The following is a 22,188-nucleotide window of genomic DNA, read 5'->3' on the forward strand; positions in this document are numbered from 1 at the left end:
ACAAGTCTCTAACACTAATTATAGTGTTAGACCAAGGATAAATTGGGATATTAGAGGAGAATGTAACAAGGGGAATATAATAATCATGGGTGATTTAAATTTTCATGTTGACTGGACAAACTAAATTGGAAAAAGCAGTACAGCAGACAAGTTATGGACCGCATTCAGCAGTATGCTGAGGGACCAACTAGAGAACAGGTAATTTTAGATTTAGATTCTGTAATGAAACAAGGTTAATTAATAATAAAGGATCGCCTGGGAAAGAGTGATCATAGTGTAATGGCATTTCATAATAAGTTTGAGCGTGATGAAGTTAAGTCCAAAATCAGGGTATTAAACTTAAAAGTTAATTAAAGAAGTAACGACTGGCAAGTTGGTGGATTCACACTGGGAAATTAACTTAAAAGATGATAATAGATGACCAATGGCAAAAATTTAAGTAAATAATTTATATTTTTCAATTAATGTACACTCCTTTGAGGAATAAAATCTTTGCTGGGGAAGTGCTACAACCATGATTAGCCAGGAAAGTCAGTGATAGTATTAGATTGAAATTCAATAACATTGCAAAGAACGTAGCAAGTTGAAGGTTAAAGGGATTTAAAATTCAGCAAAAGTTAATGAAGAAATTGATTAAGAAAACAGTATGAAGTGGACCAGCAAATATACAAACAAATCACAAAAGCTTTTTGCAAGTATGCAAAAAGAAAGAAATCAGTGAAATTCAAGTTGTATTCTTTAAGGACAAAGGCAAAAGAAATATAAATAGTGAATAAAGAAATGCTAAACAAATCTTTTGTATTAAGTTTTGTAGTGGGGGATGCAAAGCATTGGAAATTGTAACGAATCATAATGAGAAACTTGAAGCAATTTGATGGTAGCAAATGTAAACTCATTGTTCAACAATGGAGAGACAGCAAAAACAAGGAATGATAGCCCAGTTAACTTCATAACAGGTAGTAGGGAAAATGCTGCAATCTATTACAAAGGATGTGGTAATAGGGCACTTGAAAAATCACAACAGGTTGAGTCAACACTCATGAAAGGGGAGTTACATTCTGCAAATGTCAGTTTTTTTGAGCATGTAATTAGCAGGACAGAAGGAAGGTAAGAGAAGGAAAAAACCAGTGGATGGTGCCACAGAAGAGGCTATTTATAATCTAGATGAGGGGATGAGTAATATATCCATCTTTGCTGGTGATAAAGAGCTAACTGGGAAAGTAAGCTGCAAGGAGGTTGCAAAGAAGCTAAAATGGTCCAACATGGCCGACTATTTTGGAGAAGATTCTTTATTGATTGAGAATCCACAACCCTGTGTGCACTTGAGACTGAGATTGATACATTTTTCAAGGTGCCACAGCAGTTAGCATTACTACTTCACAACACAGGTTTGATTCCTGGCTTGGCTCACTGTCTGCATAGGCTTTCACTGGGTCTCCGATTTCCTCCCACAGTCCAAAAGCCGTGCTGGTTAGGTGCAGTAGCCATGGTAAATTCTCCCTCAGGGTACCTGAACAAGTACCGGAGTGTGCTGACTAGGGGATTTGCACAATAATTTCATTGAAGTGTTGATGTAAGCCTATTTGTGACACTAATGAATAAACTTAAAAACTTTCTGAGCACCAAAGGAATCAAATGGTAGGATGGGAAATTGGAATTGATTCGAAAGTTCAGCCGTGGCCTCACTGAATGGTGAAGCAAGCTTGATAATTATATGGCATACTATTGCCTATTTTTCTTATTTTATGACTTGCAGATGGCAGGTGGGTTGGGGGGGGGAGCGGTGGTGGGGGTAAACTAACTCCATACATTCACATCAAACATAGCACCTTAAGGTCATTTTGCTAATAAAAAGGGAACAGGCAAAGGTTAGCAAATGGGTGGATGATTAAAGTACATCAAAGTACATTGCATTTTGCATGTGTTTTACTGCATAAGGAATTTGTACACTAACTCAGATTTATCACCGTGATAGGTAAGGGGTAGATGAGAGTTCCAGTAGTAAGTGGAAAAACTATCAGAGTTGAAAAAGGTCTTCAATGGTGGGTTTAGCTGTGGAGAAGAAAGTTAAACTCAGAATTGAAGAATATAGAAAGGCTCTAAGCTAATGGACTGAGCAGAGATAGAAATTTTAAAATAAAATTGTTTAAACTTCAAATATGTATTACTTACAAATGTAATACTTGGTACTTAACTTTGAACAAGTCTAGCTACTAACTTTATTTTCTTCCAGAGGCACTAAAGACTACACCTAATAATCAGTTTCAGAGTTAGATCCCATGGTTCCATGCCCACTGGGTTTATATTTTCTTTCCTCTTTTGAGGAAGCATTTGACCTCTGGCTCAGTACCTGTCCACTGCAGTACAGTTCATATATAAGTACAACTGCAAACCTACAATTCATAGTGTATTGGTAAACTCATGGATTCCAGCAATATAGGAACTTTAGGCATTTACTTCATATTCCACTGAATCTTTAAAAATAAGTTTTAATTTAATCACAAACATTCCCATTGGAAAACTGCTTGAAACTTGAGCATTAGGGATCACTGTATTTCAATGTGTATGGCTTCATTCTGGTTCGTGACAGACCATCTAATTTCTTAGAAACAGGAAGTTAATCTGCTTTCTCGTTTTTTTCCCCCCTTCATAACTCTCAATACTTTGCTTTGCCAAAAGAACAACCTGAAGACCAGTTCCAAACATTTTCTAGCTTGCCAACAGGCAGTGCATACATTTAGCCCAGGGTGACTAGATCTCTGATTCTCCCTCTCCTCAGTGAGCACTTCAGCCCTCATCCTGCGCAACAAGGTTAATACTTCCTATGGCAAATATATCTCAATGTTGAACTTAAGAGGAATTCTGTACAAAGTACTCTCTGATCCACAACTTGAAAGAAACTGGACATTTTACTTCCCATCAGTTTTAAAATGCAATTTGCCTCATAATTAAAATCACTGATCTAATCAAATCCATAGTCACTCCACTGACATGTCAAGAAGAATTGGCCCACATTCCACCATTTGTAAGAGTGCTGGCACTTCAGACTGAGAAAGCTGAATCAGTCGAAAGTGTCAAATTATTCTTCTAATGATACTCTCTTTGCCTTCCTTCTCCTTTATTTAAAGCATAACAAAATTATTAGCCTTGTATGAAGGCAACGTGTAGCAAAAAAGACAAATTATTTTATGAAAACTGCATGCGATGCTGTCCAAGAGGACCAACAGTTGTTTTACAAACATTGTTGACCCCAAATCGTAGGAAAGCACTCCTACAACATTAACCTTCATTTTAAAGTAGAAAAACTATTGATCAATTTTGTCACATTAAATAGCACTGTTCCAACAGTTTGAATTTAAGCTTAGTTTACTTTAAGAAAAAACTTTAGATACCCTTTCCAAATCTTCAATTTCAGATGTGAAATTCTTCCCTCCCTCTAACATTTCCTCTTCTTCAAGTGTTCGCTCATCATCATAATCATGCACTAGCATTTCTGCTGTAGGGTCGAAATCATGATCCTCAGAAGACAATGAGCCAACTACAAAGTAAAAACAATCAAATGAACATACTATATCTGTGATATATTTTTACATTTTTGTTCTAGTATATTAATCACTTCAAAAGTGGGTATTGTGCTAACTTATACTAAGCAACTATATGCCTAATTGATTTTAATTAGATGGATCCAGTTATCAGTTAATGTAAAAAAAAGTATAATCTGTTTGATATTAAATATGGAGTGCCAAAATGTACTTTAAAAGATCTTTCCTACACAAAGAATATATAACTAAGTAAACAGTGGCATAATTCAAAGACAGAAGTAGAGAGAGCGAAAAGGAACAAATGAATGCTTAAGCATGCAAAAGAAAATTCAACATACCCAGATGAATAAATCAAAAAAGGTTAACACAATTAGAAGAAAATGAGAAGACCTGAGGCTGAACACCATAAAGCATCAAAAGGAAAAAAAAGGAGGGAATGGGGCAACTGAATTTGAGTAAACCTCAAACATTCCCATTAATTGGCACATGCATGATGGATTGAATGGCTTCCTTCTGTATGGTATCATTTCATGATTCTAATATTGCCTAACTCAAGCAGATTTCTAAATTCAGACTGTCTAATGCCAGAGGACTAGAGCACAGTACAGAGCTGTCAGGAAGTCAATACCTTCCCCTCTTTCTGGCAGTTCAAATGTCATCTTCATAAAATAGTCCATTGAAGTCAGTTGAGCCCAACAATAATGAATGGAATTGCATCTAATCTGATCCAAATATAGCTTTGAATTATACCAAAATCATAACCCAAAAGTCAAGTAATGGAACATCCCCACGAAATTTAAGAATGAATGTATGCCAATCTCATCAAAACCCCCTTTGAATCTTTGACACGAAATGCAATGTGAATTTTGAAATGAATTTTCTGACAGTTCCTTGGGGATAATTTAAACAAATGCCATGCATGTGGCTTCCCAATCCTCACGAAAAGTTCCAATTCCCAAAATAGCCACCAATTTCCAGAAGATAAAATGAGCTCCTATAAAGTTAGAAAGAATTAAATTCAGATTAGCTCCTCCCCCTCAACAGAACTCCTTTAAACGTGTTCATTGTTGACATCATAAGGAAAGCATGAAAGGAGGTTTACAGAGAGAAACAAAAAGAGAAGATCTTAAGATAACTAAAAAAACATATTCCCCTCCACCTTTATAGTCTGAAAATGGCAAAGAAAAAAAACACAAATAATGGAATTTTCCAATGGTTCAATAGGAGAAATCTCTGGATTAAAACCAGGGCAGGGGATTAACATAGCTATCTAAGGCTGAGCAACACATTCTAAAAGGCAAATAAAAAAAGTGAATTGGATAGCAAACCTGCTCTACCTCACCCAAGGAACCTAGTCAGAATGTTAAAATGCTCATAAAAACTATGGAAGAATCGGAGTGATAAGATATTTCAATCAATAAATCAAAGCAAGAGTTCCACTCAAATGAAGGGATATTTATTATTCCAGTTTCAAAAAGATTATGACCCGGTGCTTGATCTTGAATGTCAAATTATGAAGCCCCAACTTCAGGACAATGATTCTCTCAAAGAATGAGCAATGAAACAAGAAGACATTACTCCAGCATCAAGCCTAGCATTATGGCTTATGGTTTTCCACAGTTGATTTTGTACCAACACAGAAAAATATAATGGTATACAGGGGTAAAAAAAAGTCAGGGGTAGAGATCATTATAATTATAAAAAACTTACTGTCTTGCCTGCTGCTGTTACCCCAACCGTGCAGATGCTAACAGCTTAAAGGTTTTGGAAGCCAGAAAGAACAGGAATGACTACATAGCAAAAGGGTGTAAAGTGAAGTTTGGTTTGAACTTCCAAACATTCAACAAAGCTCCAGGCCTATTATACAACTCAAACACCTACTTGAGAACATGAAATCAAACAAACCTGCAGTACGAATTAAGTTCTATAAGCTGCAGATGTGATCGGAATGTTTGCATAAAAATGCATCTGATCCAAATTAACTAATTCATGCAAACAAGTTTGAATAAGCATTTTTTAAAACAAAAATAATATACAAATCAGCAGAATGTGTTAAGGAAATGTCACACCTCAAACCTGCTTATAGTGTCTAAATCCAGCATCTCATCTTAGTTTTCACTTACGCAAGAACTGAATTTCCTACATACTCTGTTCATGCATGGTGCAAAAACATGTAAACAAAAGCAATACATTTCTTGAATGGTAGATGGCCAATAAAGTTCATTTTGAGATGTACAATATGTGGACAGTAACAGCAGCACTGAACTTTTTATTCAATAAACATACTGGACTCGTGCTAGCCCATTTTTACTTTTCTAATGAAAAAGATTCCACAGTACCTTAATCTTATGTTACTTGTGTTAATCTTAGAGGGTTCTTTGACTATTAAATCATTCTTCTGTACTTTTGATTTAGCTTGGGTAACATAATAAAAAGGATTTGGAAAAAATTATTGTACCAGGGAATTAGGTACCTAAAAATATATTATGCTCAATTTATTTAAGAAACATACACATTGAAGCCACATCTCTGAAGTTCTTTTTTATTATTTTGTGGGATGTGGGTGTAATGGGTGACGCCATAGTTTCCACCATGTACATGCAGCCTGATTCAAACTGTATCTATATTTGCACTGGATGGGACATTACAAATAGGCACAAACATAACAAACCTATCAACCTCAAGTGTACCTGCAGTCAATGTTCTGCTACTATGAAGTCTGATTAGCATCTCAAATGAAAATCTTATAATAAACCTAAGCATCACTTGCCTCAACTTCTTGTGAATTAACTTAGCATCTCTTCTTGTTCCTCCCTCATACGTTGAACAGTATCTTAAAGTTTTCAGATTTGCAAGAGGCAATCAGTATACATGCTGATTAAATGCCAGCCAAGAAATTTAATAAAAAGCTTAAGAGTTGCTTTGCCTGAAAGAGAGGTCGCCATTGTTACACTACATTTTCAGATATTAAATATTAAAATCTTTATTCTAATTCTTATCCCGATTTGTTGTAAGTGTTGTAAATATCCTAATTTCTGAGCAGTCCAGGCATCAAGTGAGTTAATGAATGGTAACAAATGCCTGTGCCTTAATGGATTGAAGCAAATATTCAAATGTTAAAGCAAGAACTGCACATCCTTCACAATGTTACCAAAAAAACTGAAACGGTTTTAACAAAAGCTGAACAATAATAATCGTTTTTAATTTGATGAGATCTGGAATTTGTTTTTGTCATTGCAAAATAGAAGACTTTGCTGAGGAATAAAATCAAAATATAATTGCTCACAAGAATACCAATTCACAAACACATTTAATGATCTATGCATGATCTTCAGTTGTAATATATTTGTTACAGCATATGATCAAACCCTGTTTCATTCCTATTTTTATGTTAAAACCAGTAACAGTGTGAATGGCTTATTCTAAATCACTTTTTAAAAACAACTAAAAACCATATTATGTAGCAAAAGGTCACACCCAAACACCTTGAAATTAATTTCCCCATTAGGATTGGAAGTGAAGTAGAACAACACATACCTGGACTTGAACTTCCATAGGAAGCCTGAAATAAAATGTTTTACAATGCATTAATCAAAAATACTAAATTCAACTTTCCTGCATAAAATGTGCCCAACACTGAATACATGGGAAAAGGGAAATGTGAAAAGAATTCACTAATTTTCAGAAGTAACTTTCTTTTTGTTGCTCAAATTTCGTTCATAAACTCAGTTGTATATTGTCAAAAGTAGAAGCTTCCATAAACCAATACATTTTAAAAAGTAGTTTTTAAATTTGTATTGAAAATGTTTTTTGATATATTTAAAATGAATATAACATAGTATTAATACTGCTGGAAATAGGCTTATCACAAAAATAAATCAATGTTTAGCTCAGCATCAAAGATGCCCAATGTTAAGTAACTAAAAATGAGCGATACAGAACCATTTAACTTCGCTAGTGCACAGCAGTTAGGCTCTTCACACATTCAAAAAGAAAGCTTCTATATTAGCGTTCTTGTATTAAATATGTTTTATTATAAGAGCCCCTTCAAAGGAGTGCAAACTGGCACCATTAGCAGAAAGTCATCATGACAATTAATTTTGAGGGCATAGCCAGTTTCAGGAGGCAGTGGGGGGTTTGCACGGTCAACCTCCACATCTTCTCCCCATGTTCTCTCTCTATTAAATCATTCTTGCTTTTGAGAGGTTTTGAATAACTTCCCCCAACCGCCATCTGCTTTTTCCCACTTTCAACTTTTTTTTGAATAGTGTAGAAGCTTGTGGATTAGCATTTGCAATTTCTTGATCCTTAGTTGGGTACCATTAGCCAAATTACACCAGAAATATCAAAAAACCTTGCAGAAATTTATCATCACCTTTTGACATAATTTGTTGGTTGTATTTTGATACAAGTCCAAATGCTTTTTTTTCTCCTCTTCCCCCCTTTCTCCCTCCCCCTCCACCCTAATAGACATTTTTAATCAAGTTATCCCTCTCCAGTCAACCTAGTTTTAAAATATCCCACCTTCTAGTACTTTTTTCTTTATGACCCTATATCATTTCGCTTTTCATTCTTCTCACTGGATGATTTTCTGTTGAAAGTTTTTATTTCTAGTTGCATACATCTCTAATCTTTATCCTACTAGTCAATCCAGTTCTGATGAAAGGTTATCTCCCCACAGACGTGCCTGATCTGATAACTGTTACCAAAATTTCTGTTTCAATTTCAGATTTCCAGCTTTTGTTTTAGTCTCTCCAGCTAGTGTTTATTTCACCTCTCTAAACAGTTCTTTTTCCTTCTCCAGTTTCCCCTACCTGGCCGTTTGTAGTATACTTCATTCTCTCTGTGGCTCACCATTTTATATATGCGTTCAGAACTTTCTCTCTTCCTTTCTACCCCTACTAGACAGCTCTTGCAAGATTCTCTCCCATTCTATAACATTTCTCCAACTTTTGAGCCTGATATTGAAATAAAGTTTAAAGTTTATTTATTAGTGTTACAAGTAGACTTACATTAACACTGCAATGAAGTTACTGTGAAAATCCCCTAGTCGCCACACTCCGGCACCTGTTCGGGTAGAGGGAGAATTTAGTATGGCCAATGCACCTAACCAGACATCTTTTGGATTGAGGGAAGAAATCGGAGCACCTGGAGGAAACTCAAACACAGGGAGAACATGCAAACTCCACGTGTGACCCAAACCAGGATTCGAACCCAGGCCTCTGGGACTCTGAGGCAACAGTGCTAACCACTGTGCCATCATGCCACCCGTGATTATTTACTCAATTAATTTCTCCATTTCAGTTCTTGTTTTTCTTAAATGCTTTTTCGACAATTTTTCTGTAAGCTTTCTCCTTCTCCACCTCAAGTATGAACACATTTTCCCCCTCCTCTTAATCTGCTCTTCCCTGCTTGCAACTATTTTGATTATCTCTTCACAAGTTGTTCTGAACGTTTGCTCATTCTCTCAAATCATCCTCTTTCCTCAACTGTATGGTTTACCCCCAACTGTTTTTGTTCTCCCATACTACGAAGATTGTGTTCTTTTCTCCTCCCTCCCCAGTTCTTATAACTTGCTTGTTCCTCCTGTCCGTTTCCTTTCCTTAGCTCCTTTTGCTTGTCACTACCTATATCTATTACGATGCAGTTTTCTTTGCATCTCTCGTGCTCTCCCTGCCCAATCTCCAGCTGCTTTTCTCACACTCTGGCTTTATAACTTACTCCCCAGCTGTCCTCTCTTCCTCTTAACTATTTTGATCTCTCCCTCTCCTTGCTTTTCAACCTACATGTTGCTTTCTGACAGTTTATTATCTTGCTTTCAGAATGTTTCATTTTCTCTTTCTCTCTCTACTCACCTGTTTTTTTTATTTCACTAAGGATTTATCAATCTTGTTCCCTGTGCCTCCAAGTAAACATTTTCTATTCTGTTCCTTGCAAATTTCCTCTCCTCCCTTTGCTATTCCTCTTTCAAATGTTTTATCTCCTTCCGACCAGATTCTTTGCTACCTTTTTCCCTTAGAATGATTTTCAGTCCTTTGCCCCTCTATGTTTTCTAACTTATTTTCTTTCCCTCTAGCTATTTGTACCTTTCATCCCTGATTTTTCTACCACTTTTCCAAAGTTCTCTTCTCTGTCCCTGCAGTTGTTTTGCACCTGTTACACGTAAGAATGTAAAAAAAGTCATGAGATGCGAGTATCACAGGCAAGGCTCGCATTAGTTGCTCAACCCTAATTACATTTGTGATAGCGGTAAGATACTTTCTTGAACTGCTGTATCTGGTTTAGGTACACACAAAGTGCTGTTAGGAAAAAAAATGCGAAATAAAAAAAGGTCCAATTAGTTAATATTCAATCACACTGGTAGTTGAATGAAACAATCACTGTACAGTTGGTGTCTCAACTGACAAGATCCTATGCTCTGGCATTCACTTCCAAAAGCTATCCAACTTTTTTCCTCACTTCCCTCCTTTAAGACAGTCCTTTCAACTTGCCTCTTTGACAAAGCAATTTATTATCTGCCATATCTTCATACGTGGCTTAGTGTCAAAATTTGTTTGATAACACTCATATGCATCACCTTAAAATTTGCCTCAAAACATTCTAGCTGCTTTCCTCTCTCCTCTATAACCATCCACCACTGTGGCCACTGTCTAAGATTGAACCAGACCAGTTGTAAGTAAGGCATCCTACTCAACTTTGAAGTGAGCTTTCAACCACATATTCATCATCACCAGAGTACTTCTACCTCTCTAACTGCACCCGGCTCAAGACTCTTCTGTTACTCAGCTGTTGCTGTACTCATCCATGCCTTTGCTCCTCTAAAGCTATTTCCTTGCTCTGCTGTCTGGCAATCAATTTTCCACCTTAATTAAACTTGACCTCATCTAAAATTTTGCTGTCTCTAACTCTTGTGCTTCCCTACATTGGCCCAGTAATGCTTCCATTTTAAAATTCTTGTTTCCAAATTCCTCCATGACAACAAACCTAATTCTATTTTGTTGCTATTCGTTTTATGTATAGGCCTTTAAATTTTTTGTGCAGTGAAAAGGGTTGACATATGTGCAGCCTGAGCAGGTACTTCTGGGTTACTGTGAGGCTGAAAGGGAACACTGATCCATGGTTTCGCATATCCCTATCTTTCTAACCTTATCCAGCCCAAAGAGTCACTATGTATCTCCATTTCTGGCTTGATTTTAATATCTCTAGCCTGGCAGCCAGGCTTCCAGCTGCACAGTCCCTAAGCTCTTGAATTAACTCTTTAAACCTCTCTACTTTGCACCTCTTTTAGTTAGTTATCTCTTCCTGTCTTAATAGTTCCTTTCATAGCTCAGTGTCAAATACCGTTTGATGACCATTCTGTGAAGCATCTTAAGAAGTTGTAAGAGGGAAACCCGAATAGTTTAAAAATTTTTAAATTATTAGACATTAAAGGCACTGACAGAACTATCACCATTGAGTTAAATGACTTTAAAACAGAATTTTTAGCTAAGAAGAAAGCAGTTTATACACATATGAAATGCAGTAAGAGATTTAAACAAATGATTATGATTTAAAAAACACATATGCTGGTATTTTGAATGTATTAATGTATTTTTAAAGATCATTTTAGCCAAAGGCAGATTGCCACAAAATAGAATATGGGTCAGTCCGAATGCCCTTTACCAAGAGAATATTGAAGCCTTGGCTGCATGCAAGCTTTATCAGCAGAGTTTCTAGCGGCAAGAAAATTCAGAACACTTAATCAAATTTCATGAATAGGATTTATTCACTGACCAGACAAGATGGATGCATGTCCAGATATGGAGTCATGTGTTAATCTGGTTTGGCAGTGACCTGTGGGGGAACTTATGGAAACGCTCATTTGAACTTTGTGGCTAGCATCTGAGGTTACTAGGCAACAGAAAGTGACATTACCCAAGACAGGAGTTAGCTTCCAGATTCTATGGACTAATAAAATTCCATTATGTCAGAGGGTAAAATGCAATTGGCTAAATTATATGACAGGTATTATTGTTTATTCATGTATATTGAAGATGATTGATTTAAAGCTAATGAAAGGTGGGAGTAATTGATAAGAAAACCTATAATTGATCTGTTTCGAATGGTTTACGTCAGAGTTCATTGGAGAGGTCTAGCTGCTCCATCTTGGGAATTGACCCAACCCTTTGATGATTTCTACTAGTGGCCCGCTGGTCAAAATAAAGGTTACATTTTTAAACTGAGACATTGGTTTTGAGAGTTTTGCATTATCTGAAATTTCTGATGGTACCTGGCCACCTCGGAAACCCACCAACAGAAGTTTAATCGCATTAAAGCTTGATATTGGTGCATGCTGTCTCTTCTCCTGCTTGCCCCTGACCAATCAACTGTTCCTTCTTCCTTGCTCAAGTGCCCTCTGTTGCTCACCCCAAACCACTCCCCCTTGTACTTCCCCACTATCCCCTCTGTTTTCTCTCCACCTAGTCTCCTTTTTCCCCATTCATAGCACATTTTTTCCTTTATGTCACATTCTTGTAGTTTTTCACCTGTTTCATTCTCAAATATAGCTGTTGTTTTCTCCCTTCTCTTTTTCCCCATTTAATTTCTCTCCCCCTTCCTCAATTCCCCTTCCCATTAAATTCCCCTCATCCATCCCAAATTCCCTGCTCCCTGCCTGGCTCTCTTCCTTGTTTTTCCTGCTCAATTCCTTGTCAATCCCCAATTTGCTCCCCATTCTCCTGGTCCAATTCCCCTTGCCTATCCACAATATCCCCCTCTATGCCTGATAACTTTTTCCTTCCCTGATTCTTCTCCTTCCTGCTCTCGCTGTCAAGTGCCTCTCTCTCCCCCCGACCCTCGTTTCCTCTCTGCCACTCTCCACCCATTTCTCCTCATTCTCTCTCTCCCTGATTCCCAAGATTCTAGGGCAATACCAGGAGGTTGGAAGTTAGCAAATGTAATACTGTGATTCCAGAAATGGGGAAGAAAGAAAACAACAAACTATAGACAGTTAGCTTAGCATCAGCTGGAAAAGTGCTGAAATTTCTTAAGAAGGTTTTAATAATACACTCAAAATCATAGTATGGTCAGACAAAGTTAATATTGTTTTACAAAAGGGAAATCATATTAGACAAAATTATTAGTTTTTCAAAGATAAAACTGGTAGGGTAGGCAAAGGCAAGCCAAGTCAATAGATTTAGTATACTTTGATAGATAATAGGCATTCAAGTAGGTGCCACAGAAAACGTTCTTACCCCAGATGCGGGCTTATGGGGTTGGGAATTATTTGATAGCATAGACTGAACATTACTTAATAGATAGGAAATGGAGTTAGGATAAAGGGAGCATTTTCAAGTTGATAGATGTGACCAGTGGAGTATCTCAAGGATTGGTGCTGTGGTTTCAGCTATTTAACAATCTATATTAATGACTCAAGCAAAGAGTCTGGGAATAAAATATCTAAGCATACTGACGATACAAAGCTTGATGGGAATGCAAGCTGTGAGGAGGACACAAAGAGGTTGCAAAGACATATGCAGGTTTAGTGAATGGGCAACAAAGTGGCAGATGCAGCATAATGTGCAAAAATGAGAGATTATTCATTCTGATAGGAATAGAAAAGCAAATTATTTTAAAAGGCATGAAGTTCATAAATGTTGATGTTCAGAAGGACTTTGGTGTACTCTTACAAGGAAATAAAGTCTGCATGCAAACGTAGCAACAAATTAGGGTGGCAAATAGCACGCTGGTCTTTATTATAAGGGGACTGGAGTACAGGATAAGGAAATATTCCTACAATTATACAGGGTATTGGTGAGGCCCCATTTGAAGTAATAAGTTTTAGTCTCCATATTTAAGGAAGATAGTATTTGCATTGGAGGTGGTACACAAAGTTCAACAGATTAGTCCCTGGGATGAGAGGATTGTTCTACAATGAGGCACTGAGTAAACTGGGCCTATAATTTATGGAGTTCAGAAGAATGAAGCGATCCCTTGAAACTTTGGGGCTGTTTTAGCATAGTGATAATGTCAGAAGACTATTGATACAGAGGCTTAGTTTAATGCTCTGGGGACACGCGTTCAAATCTCATCATGGCAACTGATGAAATTTAATTTCAATCAATAAAATCTGAAATATAAAAGCTGGTCTCAATAACATTGGCCATGACAACTGTCAACAATTGTTGTAAAATCCCTTCTGGTTCTCTAATGCCTTTTAGGGAAAAAAAATCTTTCATCCTTAGTCAGTCTGGTCCTACATGTCACTCCAGGTCCACAGCAAATGGTTTATTCTTAACTGCTCTCTGAAATTATCTAGCAAGCTAAAAGCAAATTACTATGGATGCTGAAATCTGAAACAAAAACAGAAAATGCTGGAAAATCTCGACAGGTCTGACAGCATCTGTGGAGAGAACAGAGCTAATGTTTTAAATCTGATGACTCAATCTAGCAAGCTACTCAGATCAAGCGCAAAGATGGGCAAGAAATACTGGCATTGCCAGCAATGCCACCATCCCACGAAAGAATAAAGAACATACAAGATTCTGTATGACACTGACAGAGTTAACACTGAACAAGAGTTTGTTTCCCCTAGCTGGGGGATCTAGAACACGGTGGGGGGCGGGTGTTGGCAGTCTCAGAATAAGGGGGTCAATCTTTTAGGACTGCAACAAGGAGAAACGTCTTCACTCAAAAGGCTGTCGATCTTTCAAATGTTCTATCCCCAATAGTCGAGTATATTTAAGGCTGAACTACACAGATCTTTGCTCTCTTGGAAAATCAAAGATTATGGGGAGTGGGCGAGAAAGTGGAGTTAAGACAAATGGACGGTCAAGCCATGATCATAGAATCATAAAATCTCGACAGTGCAGAAGGAGACCATTCAGCCCAACAGGTCTGCATCCACTCTCTGACACTGGATCTTACCCAGGCCCTCTCCCCCACCCTATACCTTTACCATGGCTAATCCACCTATACCAAACATCTTTGGACAGTGAAAGGAAACCCGCGGAACGAATGTGCGAGCTCCACATAGATCAGATTTAATTGTGGAAAAGCGGCTGTTTTCTGATGCTCTCCTCCCCTTATCACTGTCTGTTTGCGCTCTCTCTCTCCCCGTTCGTTTTGTCTGCACTTCTGTCCACTTTCTTGCTCTGCGATCTCATCTAACCTACAGCGCACTCTTTTCGCTCTCCCTCTTCTCCTTCCACTTCGCCCGTTCTCCCTCCACCTCCCCGCTTGTTTTCGTTCGGTCTCTTCGCAAATCCACCGCCTTCCCTCCCTGCGCTCCGGCCGGATTCCGCTGCGCTGTCTCTTGGCCGCAAAACTAAAAGTTATCGGGCCGCCGCTAAGCGGAGCTTCCTCCAGATTTGTAGCCGGAGCCGGGAGGCAGTCAAACTGCGTTTGGGGCTTAGTCGCCCTCCCTCCTTCTGAATTCGCTTCCGCGGCACAAGGACCGAGAGGGTCCGGGGCCTAACGGGCGCCCAGTTTCGACATCCCCCTCCAACCCCACCCCACCCCACCCAGCCCAGCCGGCCCCCCGCTCTCATACAGCCCGGGGCCGGTACCGCTGCCTCTCTTCCTCCATCTCTATCCCACCAACTCTTGTCGCTTGTGTGGGAACCGCGGCCGCCTCTCCTGCTAGGTGGAGGAGGGGGAAATTGCTGCCCCCCCAACTCCCCGCCAGTTGCCCTCCTGCCTGCTCCCGGTGGCCCGACTCGGGCCCCGCTCCGCTCCGCCGGCTCCTTACCTCCGCCATGTTGTTCGCCCTCCCGGAGAGCGAGCTGGCCAGCCCGAGACCCGGATGCAGGCTCCGCGAGCCCCACACAGCGCGTCCCATTGGCCGAGCCGCAGCAGCTCGTGGCCAAGTGTCAATGCAACTGCCTCCCTCTGTCTGAGCCAAACATCTCCCTCTCCCCCCTCTCCCTCTCTCTCTGCCCCCTCTCCCTCTGCCCCCTCTCTCTCTGCCCCCTCTCCCTCTGCCCCCTCTCCCTGTGCCCCCTCTCCCTGTGCCCCTTCTCCCACTGCCCCTTTTCCCTCTGCCCCCTCTCCCTGTGCGCCTTCTCCCACTGCCCCTTTTCCCTCTGCCCCCTCTCCCTGTGCGCCTTCTCCCTCTGCTCCTGCCCCCTCTCTCTCTGCCCCCTCTCTCTCTGCCCCCTCTCTCTCTGCCCCCGCTCCCTCTGCCCCTGCTCCCTCTGCCTGTGCCAAACATCTCCCTCTGACTCCTCTCCCTCTTCCCCCTCTGCCTGTGCCAAACATCTCCTTGTGCCCCCTCTCCCTCTGCCCCCTTTCCCTCTGCCCCTGCTCCCTCTGCCTGTGCCAAACATCTCCCTCTGCCCCCTTTCCTTATGCCAAACACCCCCCCTCTGCCCCCTGTCTCTGTGCCAAACATCCCCTCTCCCTTGGCCAAACATTCCCCTCTCCCTCTAGTGCCCCCCCCCCACCCTGCCGTGTCAAACATCTCCCTTTGCCTCCCTCTCCCTGTGCCAAACATCCCACTCTCCCTCTGCCCCTCTCCCTGTGCCAACATCCCCCTCTGCCTGTGCCAAGCATTCCCCTCTCCCTCTGCCTCCCTCTTCCTGTGCCAAGCATCCCCCTCTTCCCCCTCTCCCTCTGCCCCTTCTCCCTCTCTCCCTCTGCCCCCTCTCCATGTGCCAAACATCTCCGTCTGCCCCCATCAAAGGCCGAAGGGCCTGTACTGTGCTGTAATGTTCTCTGTCCCCTTTCCCTCTAACCCCGCTCCCTGAGCCAAACATCCCCCTCTCTCTGCCCCCTCTCTCTGTGCCAAACAACCCCCTCTCCCTGTGCCAAACATCCCGCTCTGCCCCCTGTCTCTCTGCCCCCTCCCACTGCACGTTTCCCTGTGCCAAATATCCCCCTCTCCCTCTGCCCCTTCCCCTCTGTCAAACATCCCCCTGCCTCCCTCTTCCTCTGCCCCCCTCCCTGTGCCAAACATCCCCCTCTCCCTCTGCCCCCTCTCCCTCTCTCTGCTGTCCCTCCCTCTCTCTCCACTCTCCATCTCTCCCCTCTCCCTCTGCCCCCACTCCATGTGCCAAACATCTCCCTCTGCCCCCTCTCCCTCTCTCCCCTCTCTGCCTCCCTCTCCCAGTGCCAAATATCCCCCTCTCCCTCTGCCCCCTGCCCCTGTGGCAAACATCCCCTCTGCCCTGTCTCCCTGGACCAAATATCCTCCACTCCCTCTGCCCCCTCCCCCTGTGCCAAACATCCCCCTCTGCCCCCCTTTCCCTATGCAAAATATCCCACTCCCCCTCTGCCCCTCTCCCTGTGCCAACATCTCCCTCTGCCAGTGTCAAACATTCCCCTCTCCCTGTGCCAAACATCCTCCTCTCCCTCTGCCCTTTCTCCCTGTGCCAAATATACCCCTCTGCCCCTTCTCCTTCTGCCAAACATCGCCCTCTCCCTTTGCCTCCTTCTCACTGTGCCAAACATCCCCTCCGCCCCCTCTCCCTGTGCCAAATGCTCCTCTCTCCCTCTGCCCCCCTTTGCGTGTGCCAAACATCTCACTCTCCTTCTGACCCCTCTCACTGTGCCAAACATCTCCCCTGCCCACTCTCCCTGTGCCAAACATCCCCCTCTGCCCACTCTCCATGTGCCAAACATCCCCTCTGCTCCCTCCCCCTGTGTCAAACATCCTCCTCTGCCCCCCTCTCCCTCTGCCCCCTCTCCCTCCTCTCCCCTCTCCCTCTCTCCCCTCTGCCCCTTCTCCTTCTGCCAAACATCGCCCTCTCCCTTTGCCTCCTTCCCACTGTGCCAAACATCCCCTCCGCCCCCTCTCCCTGTGCCAAATGCTCCTCTCTCCCTCTGCCCCCCTTTGCGTGTGCCAAACATCTCACTCTCCTTCTGACCCCTCTCACTGTGCCAAACATCCCCCTCTGCCCCCTCTCCCTCTGTCCCCCTCTCCAGGTGTCAAACATCTCCCTCTCTCCCTCTCTCCCTCTCTCCCCCTCTCCCCTCTCCCCTCTCCCCCTCTCCCTTCTCCCTTCTCCCCTCTCCCCTCTCCCCTCTCTCCTCTCCCCTCTCCCCTCTCCCCTCTCTCTCCTCTCCCCTCTCCTCTCTCTCCCCTCTCTCCCCTGTCTCTCCTCTCTCCTGTCTCCCCTCTCCCCCTCTCCCCCCTCTCCCCCTCTCCCCCCTCTCCCCCTCTCCCCCCTCTCCCCTCTCCCCCTCTCCCTCTCTCCTCTCCCCTCTCTCTCCTCCCTCCCCTCTCTCCCTCTGCCCCCTCCCCCTGTGCCAAACATCCCCTTCTGCCCCCTATCCCTGTGCCAAATATCCCCCCTCCCTGTGCCAAACGTACCCCTCTGCCACCTATCCCTCTGCCCCCTCTTCATCTATCCTCTCTCCCCATGCATAACATCCCCCTCTGAACCCCCTCCCTGTGCCAAACATCCCCCTTTCCCTCTGCCACCGTCTCCCTATGCCAAACAACCCCTCTCCCTCTGCCCCCTATCCTTGTGCCAAACATCCCATTATGCCCTCTTGTCCTATGCCAAATATGCCCCTCTGCCTCCTATCCCTGTGCCAAATATCCCCTTGTGCCCCCCTCTCCCACAGCCAAAATTCCCTCTGTCACCTATCCTTCTGACCCCTCTCTATCTGTCCGCTCTCCCCATGCCTAACATCTCCCTCTGCCCCCTCTCCCTGTGCCAAACATCCCCCTCTGCCCCTCTCCCTCTGCCCCCTATCCCTGTGCCAAACATCCCCCCGTCCCTGTGCCAAACATCCCCCTCTGCCCCTCTCCCTCTGCCCCCTATCCCTGTGCCAAACATCCCCCCGTCCCTGTGCCAAACATCCCCCTCTGCCCCCTCTCCATGTGCCTAATATCCCCCTCTACCGTGTCCCCCTATGCCAAATATCTCTCACGCTGCCTCCCTCTCCCTATGCCAAGCATACCCCCGTGCCAAACACACCTCCTCCCTCTGCTTGTGCCAAACATCCCCCTCTCACTCTGTCCCCTCTCCCTGGGACAAACATCCCCCTCTCCCTCTGCCCCCTCTCCCTGGGACAAACATCCCCCTCTCCCTCTGCCCCCTCTCCCCGTGCCAAACATTCCCTCTCCCTCTTCCCCCTCTTTCCTAGTGCCAAACATCCCCCTCTACCCCCTTTCCCTGTGCCAAACATCCCCCTCCCCCTCTCCCTGTGCCAAGCATCCCTATCTCCCGCTGCCCCCTTTCCCTGTGCCAAACATTCCCCTCTCCTACTGCCTCCCTCTCCTTATGCTAAACATTCCACTCTCCCTCTCCCTCTGCCTATGCCAAACATTCCCCTCTCCCTGTGCCAAACATCCCCCTCTCCCTCTGCCCTCTCTCCCAGGACAAACATCCTCTTCTCCAAACATTCCCTCTGCCCCGTCTCCTTCCCACTCCTCTTTCCCTCTCCCTCTGCCCCCTCTCCCTCTGCCAAACATCCCCCTCTCCCTCTGCCACCCTCTGCCTCTGCTCCTTCTACCTCCCACTCCTCTTTCCCTCTCCCTCTGCTCCTTCTCCCTGTGCCAAATATCCCCATCTCCTTCTGCCCCCTCTCCCTGTGCCAAACATCTCCCTCTCCTCCCCTCCCTCTTCCTCTGCAAAACATCCCCCTCCCTCTACTCCCTCTCCCTATGCCAAACATCTTCCTCTGCCTCCTCTATCTCTGCCCCCTCTCCTTGTGCCAAACATCTCCCTCTGCCCCCCTCCCTCTGTCACCTCTCCCTGTCCCAAAGATCAACTCCCTTTCCTCCCTCTCCCTGTGCCAAACACCCCCTCTCCCTCTGCTCCCTCTCCCTCTGCCCCCTCTCCCTGTGCCAAGCATCACCCTCTCCCTCTGCCTCTCTCTCTCTTCCCCTTCTCCCTGTGCCAAACATCACTCTTTGCCCCCTCTCCCTATGCCAAATATCATCCTCTTCTCCTCTCCCTGTGCCAAACATCACCCTCTGCCTCTCCCCCCGCTGTGCTAAACCTCACCCTCTGCCTCCCTCTCCTTCTGCCTCCCTGTCAGTGCCAAACATCACCGTCTCCCTCTGTCTCTGCCACCCTCTCCCTGTGCCAAACATCATCCTTTCCCTTTGCCTCCCTCTCCCAAACATCTTCCTCTATCTCTCTCTCCCCCCGTGCTAAATTTCACCCTCTGCCTCCCTCTCCTTCTGCCTCCCTCTCCCTCCCCGTGCAAACATCACCCTCTCCTTCTGCCTCCCTCTCCCTGTGTCAAACCTCACCCTGCGTCCCCTCTCCCTCCACCTCCCTCTGCCTCCCTGTCCCTGGGACAAGCCTCATCCTCTGCCTCCCTCTCCTGCCCCCTTCTCCCTGTGCCAAATGTCACCCTCTCCCTCCACCTCTGTCCCCTCTCCCTCTGCCCCCTCTGCCTCCCTCACCCTCTGCCTCTCTCTGCTTCTCTTTCCCTGTGCCAAATCTCTCTCTCTGCCTCTGCCCCCTGTCCCTCTGCCTCCGTCTCCCAGTGCCAAACATCTCCCTCTGCCACTTCTCCCTATGCCAAACCTCATCCTCTACATCCTCTGCCTCCCTCTCCCAGTGTCAAACATCTCCCTCTGCTTCCCTCGCCCTCTGCCTCCCTCTTCCTGTGCCTCCTTCTCACCAACTTTTACAGATGCACCATAGAAAGCTTTCTTTCTGGTTGTACCACAGCTTGGTATGGTTCCTGACCTGTCCAAGACTGCAAGAAAGTACAAAAGTTTGTGAATGTAGTCCAATCCATCACGCAAACTAGCCTCCATCCATTGATTTTGTCCATACTTCCCACCTTGGAAATGCAGCCAGCATAATTAAGGACCCCATGCACCCCAAACGTTCTCTGTTCCACCTTCTTCCATTGCGAAAAAGGTACAGAAGTCTGAAATCACACATTAACTGACTCAAGAACAGCTGCTTCCTGCTGCTATCAGACTTTTGAATGGACCTACCTCATATTAAATTGATCTTTCTCTCCACCTTAGCTGTGGCTGTAACACTACATTCTGCACTCTCTCCTTTCCTTTTCTATGAACGCTCTGCTTTGTAGAGCATGCAAGAAACAATATTTTTCACTGTATACTAATACACGAGACAATAATAAATCAAACCAAATCTCTGTGCCAAACACCTCCCTCTTCCTTGCCAAACATCACCCTCCATTGCATCTCCCTGTGCAAGCATTACCCTCTCCCCTCTGCCTCCCTATCCCCACTGAAAACCCCCCCACCCTTCCTCACACCCGCTGCACATCCCCCTTCACCTTGTCCCCTGAAAAGCACTCAACTGCTCCAAAAGCAAGTTTTAGCGAACAACCAAACTTATGGGCCTCCCAAACCTGCAGCAGAGATGTCCCATCCTTCACTGAACCGATTGGTTGCAATGTCAAACCATTAATAATAATTGAATGTTATTGAAGTCTAGCTAGATGTAAAGACTACCTTTCAGATTTCAGGTGAGCTCACAGTTTGACTCCAAACATTGGCTCTGTTCTCTCCCCACAGATGCTGGCAGACCTGCTATTATTTCCCAGCATTTGCAGTTCTTGTTTCAAATTCCAGTATCAGCCGTAAACTACAATTAACATAATTTGCCCATGTGGTTTTAATTGATTAAAGTTGGAGGAATTCAACAGTTTAGGAATGTGAAACCATTTTGCCTGTTTTTTTTGAAAGCAGAAGAATATCCAGCACATTTGACCAGGAGGAGGAAATAAAATTGTCAGCAAGCTTCTTTCTCTTCACCCTATTTGTGACTATAACACTATATTCTGCACCATATTCTTTCCTTCTCTCCTCTGTTCTGTATGAACAATATGTTTTGCCTACATAGTATGCAAGAAACAATACTTTTCACTGTATCCCAGTACATGTGACAGTATATATATATGTATATATCTATATATCTATAGGCTTGAATCAGTGGAAATGTAAGTTTTTATTGTTTCAAAATTAAAGTTGACTTTCCGTTTACATTCTAATTGGGAAAATTGGGAATTGTAAAGGATGTAATACATGGAGTCAGAATGGCTTCATGAAGGGGAAATCATGTCTGACAAATTTATTTGAATTCTTTGAGGTGGAAAAAAGCAGCATAGATAAAGAGGAACCGATAGATGTAATATACTTGGTTTCTGAAAAATTTTCAATAAAGTACCGCACAAAAGGCTACTGAATAAGATAAGAACCCATGGTGCTGCATGGTAGCATATTAGCATGGATAGAGGATTGACTAACTGATAGAAGATGAGTTGGGAATAGAGGACCATTATTGTCCGCTATTGTCCAATAGAGGATGGCAACCTGTAATTAGAGGCGTGACACAGGGATCAGTGCTGGGGCCACAATTATTTACAATATGTATTAATAACTTGGAAGTGAATGTACTATAGTCAAGTTTGTGGATGACACACAAATAGGTGGGAAAACAAGGGGTGAGGATGACACAAAGATTTTTACAGAGGGATATTGACAGATTAAGTGAGTGGATAAAAACTTGGCAGATGGAATATTATATAGGAAAATGTGAAGTTCTGAACTAGGAAGAATAAAAGAGCTGAATATTATTTAAATGGAGAAAGAATGGCGAAAGCTGCAGCACAAAGGGATTTGTGAGTTCTCATGCATAAATTACAAAAAGCTAGCGTGCAAATTTAGCAGGTAATAAGGAAGATAAATGGAATCATTGTCTTTATTTCATAGGGAATTGAT

General features: G+C 43.5%; 1 protein-coding gene across 4 annotated transcripts in view; it reads right to left on the reverse strand.

Annotated features, from left to right (window-relative positions):
* The window catches only part of mier3a (mesoderm induction early response 1, family member 3 a), a 45,236-nt gene extending 29,922 nt beyond the window's left edge, over positions 1–15,314 (reverse strand). Inside the window, exons 1-4 of one of the 4 annotated variants that reach the window (XM_080186195.1) lie at positions 15,271–15,314; positions 7,080–7,104; positions 6,313–6,468; positions 3,393–3,538 (exon numbers count right to left, since the gene is read on the reverse strand). In XM_080186195.1, coding sequence (XP_080042321.1) covers positions 3,393–3,491 — 99 coding nt within the window. In that variant the 5' untranslated portion in view covers positions 3,492–3,538; positions 6,313–6,468; positions 7,080–7,104; positions 15,271–15,314. Of the gene's footprint in view, positions 1–3,392; positions 3,539–6,312; positions 6,469–7,079; positions 7,105–8,554; positions 8,610–15,270 lie in introns of those variants that run through there. The other 3 variants (XM_080186207.1, XM_080186201.1, XM_080186188.1) reach the window with 3 other exon arrangements.
* Between the last annotated feature and the right edge of the window lie 6,874 nt (positions 15,315–22,188).

Source organism: Carcharhinus amblyrhynchos, chromosome 1 (assembly GCF_965287045.1).
Source record: "Carcharhinus amblyrhynchos chromosome 1, sCarAmb.v2.hapA, whole genome shotgun sequence".
NCBI classification, from domain to species: domain Eukaryota; kingdom Metazoa; phylum Chordata; class Chondrichthyes; order Carcharhiniformes; family Carcharhinidae; genus Carcharhinus; species Carcharhinus amblyrhynchos.